The 7107-nt window shown below is 46.5% G+C and overlaps 1 protein-coding gene across 2 annotated transcripts in view; it reads right to left on the reverse strand.

The window, feature by feature from the left end:
* Window positions 1-6044, reverse strand: part of MGAT4A (alpha-1,3-mannosyl-glycoprotein 4-beta-N-acetylglucosaminyltransferase A) — an 87985-nt gene extending 81941 nt beyond the window's left edge. The window contains exons 1-2 of one of the 2 annotated variants that reach the window (XM_065075640.1): window positions 5904-6044; window positions 1535-1849 (exon numbers count right to left, since the gene is read on the reverse strand). In XM_065075640.1, coding sequence (XP_064931712.1) covers window positions 1535-1628 — 94 coding nt within the window. In that variant the 5' untranslated portion in view covers window positions 1629-1849; window positions 5904-6044. Of the gene's footprint in view, window positions 1-1534; window positions 1850-5195; window positions 5305-5903 lie in introns of those variants that run through there. The other variant, XM_065075647.1, reaches the window with a different exon arrangement.
* Between the last annotated feature and the right edge of the window lie 1063 nt (window positions 6045-7107).

Raw genomic sequence — 7107 nt, forward strand, 5'->3', positions numbered from 1 at the left:
ATTTTTGTTAATTTCTTTTAACAGATGCTTTTCTTTGTGTTATGCTTTGACAAAACAGAACAAGGCTTGTAAATCACATGTCAAGTAAGAAAGAAAAAAAGCATGAGAAATAATTTCATAGATATAAATCTTTGCTGAAGTGAAAGCAGAATTCTTGTGAGGTTCCTCAGCGATAAATGAACCGGTAACATAAAATTTAACGAGAATGTGGTATTAGTCAAAATAAAGAAAATACTACTTACAGCGCTATTCAGATACCCTTTCCTTGTCAGTCTTTGGCATGTCTACACTGTTGTTGTCCAGTTAAATGATATATAAACATTGCCACAACCTTGAGAACTTGACATTTTTCCTGCTGCTCTCATTGAGAAGGCTAGCCTACCAACCAACTGCCACAGCAGAGATCACACCACAAAGCATCTGCTTCTCCTACAGATGCCCAATGGGGCGGGGAAATCAATATGCCACAGGATTCATCTGCTTCTTTCACGCTTAAATAAGGGTTACAAGTTGGCTGCGCTACAACAGACGGTATTCCTGGAAAAATCTCAGTTTCCTCTTACTGAACCTGAGGCACGACTGAAGGTAATATTCTCAGAAGAACAGTCAGAACAAACCACGTAGCAACCTCATTTGATACAAATATGGATTTTAAAAATACTTGATTTTGAAGGACAGAGTCTACTGTTTCTGAAGAGATCAGATATTTATAAAGAAAAAAAATAATCCCACCTTTTTTTTCTTCTAGAAACCATTGCTGAAGAAGTTTATTTGTTTTACTGAAGGATGTAACTGAAACATCTTACTTGCAGCAAACAGTCCTGACCTTCAGAAAAACTGAATTTTCCAAGGTTCACATGGAGTGGAATCAGATCAACAAAGATATATAAAACAAGTAAAAGTTTATTACATAGAGTAGTTACTTGATTTCATGAGATTGCTCATGTTATTATAATAGGTACATTTCCCATTGTTTGGTCAATTTGCTCATATTACTTTATTTCTGACCTCATACTCGGACAAGAAATATTTTACCTTTCCTTCAAAGACAACAAGAAAGGTCTTTCAACAATGTTGACTAGCAGTTTGTCACTGCCATCACTGAATCATCAGAAAAGACAGAAAGCAGCACCAAAAATAATAGTTCTCCAGCCAGGTCCATTTGCCATATGTTACAAGGGAAGAAAAAAAAAAAAAGTATAACAAAAAACAACCAGAGAACACATGTTTTTCCAATGACCATAAACCAGGAGAGAAAAAAAAAAAAGGAAAAAACAAAACAAAACACACCAAAACTATAAGCCTGGAGCAAATACTTTCTTTTTTTCTTCAGGTAATTTTTTTTTTCCTTTTAAAATCAGGATCACTCCAAGTTAGCTTTTCTGAATCTACTAGCACGTGTTTATTCCTCACCAAGGAACCACCTTCTGGAGCAGAGGTAGTCAACAGGTAACAAAGATTTCAAGCACAGAGCAGCACTGCACAGCCATACAGCCACATGAAGGTCAATCTGATTTTGGAGCCTTTTACTTACCTTTCCCATTTTGCCACGCAGTATACCAGGACAAACTGAGGAAAGTAGTGATGAAAACTAACACGGTGGCCACAGTTCCATTTCGGAGCCTCATCTCATTTCAACATCACAGTTGTTTATGTTCTGTTAGCGATGAGGACCTGTCTGTTGGGCTTGCTGCAATGAAGTCAGCTTGAGTCCACCAGCAGCAGCTGGCCAACAACACCACCAAACGTAGCTCTCACATATCAGAGGTGTCATAAATCAATCCATTCCAAACTGTTGTAAGCCTTCTTGTAGTTCTCATAAATCAAGCTTCTCCTTACTCTTCTAGGCCTATTTAAAGGAAACAAAATTTGAACATATTATGCTAAAGATGCTTACAAGAGTCCCCCACACACCAAAATACAGTGAAGAAATACTACTGCATGCTCATTATTGTGGCTTACATGCATTCGCCTTTACACTGCCTCACTCTCAGCTTAGGGAACAGACCTTTTTAGATTAATTTGTTCTTTTCCTGTTAAGATTGCTTGTATCTGGAGGAGCTGTATTTCACATAAATTCGATCATTAAAGGACAAACATACACATTACTGACATTACCCTTTTCTCATAAACTCAAGGCAAGCTCATGTGTCATTCTGGCAGGTGATGAACTGATAGTTGTTTTCAGGAAGCCAGCAACTGAAGGCCCCATTCCTAATTACTGACTTTGACAAAACCCCTCTGAAATCAGTGAGGAATAATGTAACTGCAGCAGCAGAACCATCCCCAGCAAACTGAGAGACCAGAGCTTTCAACAGCATTTACAAACCTATATTATTCATCTTCCTCTGCTCAGCATAAGAATATTTGGTCCATCCACAACCACTTTTTCCTAGCTTGGCTGCAGCACACACTAGTCTCACACAAAGACTGTTCAATTTATACGAGCTGGCAACTACACGAAAGCCCCACAAAATGCCATGATGTGACCATATCATTCCTCTATCTCCACCACACAGGCACCAGGACAAAACAGAAATTACCTACAGCTCATTTTTATCTCAAATAAAGGCTCTGTATCCTGGGATTCAAAATCCTCAACTGCCCAAACACAGCCAGCATCTAACCACACTGTCCTAACTGAGCAAGACAAACAGAAGAGTGAAATTAATTAGCCAACTTTAAAAGACGGGGGGCAGGCAGGTTCATTTTTAAAGCACTAAATCATCCTTTACAGTAGCTCAGACATTATCATTTGCCTTTCTTTTAAGGCACTGACAGTTTTTCCCCCCTATAAACTACACCTGATACAAGTAAGCTACCCAGCAATAAATAACTTGCTCTGAATTTTCTTTGGAAGAAATCTCTCACTCCTTGGCCTGGGTGCATTTAGAACAACTGAGGGAAAATACTTTTTTATTATTCTGTCTGACTATTCCAGTCAAATTTGAACTCCTCTTCCCAAGCTTGTATCCCAGCACACACTAACTTTACTGACGAGTTTGCAAAACAAGACATAACGAAGAGGTACAATTAACAAATGAACAGAAGAGAACAACAAAGTTGCAGAACTACATGCTCTTGCATTCAAATCTTGGTCACAAGATCCAGTTTACAGAAAGCGTTTACCTTCAGACTGTGATTATCTCAAGTGCTAGTAACATGCTTTGTTTTGAGGAACTTTATGCACAGGTAGGTTTGTGGCTTTAAACATTAACTCAGAAATCACAGAGTACCTATGAGGAAGGGAACAAATGCAAGTACGCAGTAAGCGGACTAAATGGGTTGTAAAATTCAGTAAGAAACAAAATAATGAGCAGGAATAGAAAGAACTGTGAAAGGCCTCATGATAGAAGAAGCCTGAATTCAACACAATGAAAGATAAAGACAACAGGGAGACCTATAGAAAGCGAACACGGAGAGCACAGCATGCCAGGAAACATCACCAATACTTTGAAGAGGAGATGGACATAATAAAAGCCAGAAGGGTAGGCAACAGTAATTAGGTGAGAAGATAAAAGTCTGTGTGAACTTTAACAGCAAGGAAAGGCAAAGATCTTAAAACACCAAGGTTTTATAAGGCCTGTCTACAGGAATTTAGGAAGTTCAGGTGATTCACAGACTACCAGAATAAGAGACCAGGATACTGACAGGGCAATGACACTAACAGTTTAACACAGCTAAAGTGGCTCTGAAGCAAGGATGTCAAAACTGTAATCTACCATTAACATTACTTTAGCAGCAGTCAGATCTCCCTGGAGCAGCTCAGGTGTGCACAAATGACCAGGCTGCAATCTAGACAGATTATCCCAGTGGGGGCAACAGACAGCTGGTCCAACATGCAAACACGAGAGGGCAACCAGGAGGGTAAAAATGTCATCTGATAATGCAAGGAAAGTGAACCACCTGCCTTTCCAGAAAACTTGGGCATCATTTTTATAATTGCTGCAATAAAATCAAGGTGATGTGTTCAGGGCTTCTTACTGTGCTATTTGAGTCCACAGAAAAATACAGCTTGAAATAATTCAGAAAACAAAAAAGTAAACTAAAAACCCCAGTAGCAACATAATTAAATTAGCAGTGGGTATGCACATAATTAACAATTATAATGGTTTTGAGTTGGCTGGTTCTGCTTTTATCCTTTGCTTCTGGTGCTGTACCCACTCCTCTCAGCACAGGCACCAGCAGCTCAGCTACAGCTCAGCAGTACTTAGATGATTATTCAAGCGTTTCACTATATCAAACTGCATACATCAAGGCCATGCACAAACCAGAAGCATTCCAGCTTTTAAAAATGCATATAGTTAAACCAGCAGAAACCGATGTGTAGACGCACGTAAATTATTCAACCCCCAGGTGGTCACTTTAGGTTTGTTCAATAATTTACAACACAAACTAAAGAAATTTAGCCAAGGGGTAATCCAGGTAGACCTGACATTACGACAGGGTATAACCAGAGAGATGAAGCCTATGAAATTTTCCAGTTTCGTTACAACCTGAACCTTTCCCACTGCGGACTGACAGTAATGACCCTGGTAGGTGCTGAAGGCCATGAGTACTGAAATCACCTGGCACCTCTCAGGTGCTGAGAAACATCCTAACAAACCACATCTTACATAAACCAAGAAGTTGCTGTATGCATCCAGACGCTCCCAAAATATATATAGAGTGTATTTCCAACTGCAAAGCATAAAACCTGATGCACTTCAATGCCCCTGCAAAGGCTCTTTACATAGTTGCTGAAAGATTAGATGGTGCAGGATCAAAGCACGAAGGGTGCCAGACTTCTGAGCGGGTGATGCGCCTCCCATCCAGCCGGGAGGTGCAAAACCACCCACCGCGGCAGCAGTGCTGCATTTGAAAGGTTTTTCTTTAAGGCACGCGAGAACGGTCCACGGTTAAAAGGCAACACGAAGGAAAAAGCTGGAGGAGATTCGCTAAACAGGGGCTTTTCCACCTTATTCCACACCGAAACGCTCCAGCAACCGGCGCGCCACCACCCGCGGCCGTTCCCCGCGGCTGCCCGGCGCCCTGCCATTTCGCAGCCGAGTCCCCTCAAGCACCGGGGAAGGGGGATCCGCTGCCGCCGTGGGGACCGTGTCGAGTTAGTCGGGACCTTCCCCGCTGCCTCTCCTCCCCGGTCGTAGCTATTTAGTCGGGGAAGCGGCGAAAATCAGGCGGAGGAAGATACGCACCGGCCGCCGCCAGCGCTGCCGGGCGGCAGAGGGCGAGAGCTGACGGAGCCGGAGGGGAGGCAGAGCGCCGGTCCGGAGAGCTGCGCGGCGCCCGGTGCATCGGAGGGAGGTTGTTCGGGGGGGGGGGGGGGGGGGGGCGGGGGAAGGAACAAGGACGGGAAACTGCAAACTCCGCCAAACCCCCGCCTTGGGCTCCCGGCACGTAGGGAAGAGAAGGAGGAAGGGTGAACAGGGAGAGAACGGTCAGCGGCGGCAGCAGCGCTCTCCCGGGGCTCCCCAGCCGGAGAAGTAGGGGGAGCAGCGCCGCTCTGCCCCGGACCCCAGCGCCGCCCTCCGCACGCCCTGCGGGCAGCCCCAGCACAGGGGGAAAGCGGGCAAGGGGTGGCAGCAAGTCCCGCTAAGGAGCCGCAAGCGCTCGCCACCCCACCGCCACGCAGGTGCGTGAGAGCGCGGACACACAGACGGGGGAGCCGGACAGCCCCCCCAGCCTCCCGCCTGCCCTCCCTGCGGCGACACCGCAGAGACCCGCGGCGCTGGGAAGAGAAGCGCCGCCGCTGCACACCCACTCCGAAGAGGGAGCTCCGGCCCTAGGCTCCCAAAAAGCCGAGTGGGTTGCAGCTACCACCGCCCGGCTGCCGGCTCCTCCAAGCCGGGTCCGAGAGCGGCAGCGGAGGCCCGGGACCCGCCGAGCGCCGCTGCCATCCTCACCTGTGCGCTCCGGCAGGGGGAGCCGCGGGGCGCGGGCGGCGGCGGCGGCTCGCGACTGTGTTGGCTCGCGCCGGAGCCCTCGCTCCCTTCGCCCGCCCGCCCCTCCGCTCGTCAGACCCGGCTCGCGCAACCGCACGCCCCGCCCCCACCGCCATGGAACCGCACGGAGCTCCGCCCCGCCCACCGGCGCGGGAAACCACGCCTACAGGGCAGGCGCCGTCCCCGCCGGCGTTCATTGGCTGGACGGCCCGTCGCTCTCTTCGGCGGTGGCTATAAATTGATCACTCTTGCCAGGGGTCCCTCAGTAGTCCTGATGGGGGCTGAACTGTGGGGTGGTTGGGGAGCGTCTGTTTGCGCAGCATGACCCATTTTTTTTTAGGCTGTGCTCTCTGGGGTTTATTGTTCTGGAAAACCCCAAGGGAGGCTTTGCTGGCCCGGCACTTGGCTACTCGCTGCCACATAGTCAGCTGCAGGAGATCCATCCTGAAGTTGTCTCTCTCTGGTTGCTTCTAGGGTCAAGCCCTTGGCCTGCTGTGTGTGGGTATGTTTCTGTTACATGGAGTAAATTGAGTTCAGCAAAAGATTTCTCATACTGCTGGTCAGTGCCAAACAAATTGGTTGCGTTGGTGCCATGTGTGATGTGCTTGTTCACCAGTGATGAGAAGTCACAGTTGTGAATTTTACCTCTCTTAGAGCTAGTATCAAGAACTGTGTGAATTAAAGAACAGCTTGTTGTTTCACACCAGTTAAATGAGCCCTCTGTCCTTTGTACCCTGCACAAGTATGGCTGTGAGGAGAGCATTCAGTGTGCTGCCCAAGAGGCTGTTAAACGTGTACAGCCCGGGAGGTGTGAAAATGGACTTGCTTTTCTCCGGAGGGTTGTTACTGCTGTCCCGTGTAACCAGTGAAAGGAAGTCAGTGGCAGCTTTCATATGTAGATTCATTATTTAGGGTTGTGATGTTTCTGTTCTGTAAGTAATTCCCTATCTTCAGTGGTTTGTTTCATGTTTTCCAGGAATTTCAAGCATATTTTGGGGTCTGAAAGCTCCCATTAATATCAAATAGCACCTTCAGGTTAGGGTAGGATCCTACCAACCCTGTGAGAGCACTGCTCTTACTGTGTAGTGCTAACTGGTTAGCAGTGTTCAATCCTTTTGACTGACTTGATGGATTCCCCTTTTTTCCTCCCACCTAATTTAAACAA

This window comes from Columba livia, chromosome 1, assembly GCF_036013475.1.
Source record: "Columba livia isolate bColLiv1 breed racing homer chromosome 1, bColLiv1.pat.W.v2, whole genome shotgun sequence".
Taxonomy (NCBI): Eukaryota; Metazoa; Chordata; class Aves; order Columbiformes; family Columbidae; genus Columba; species Columba livia.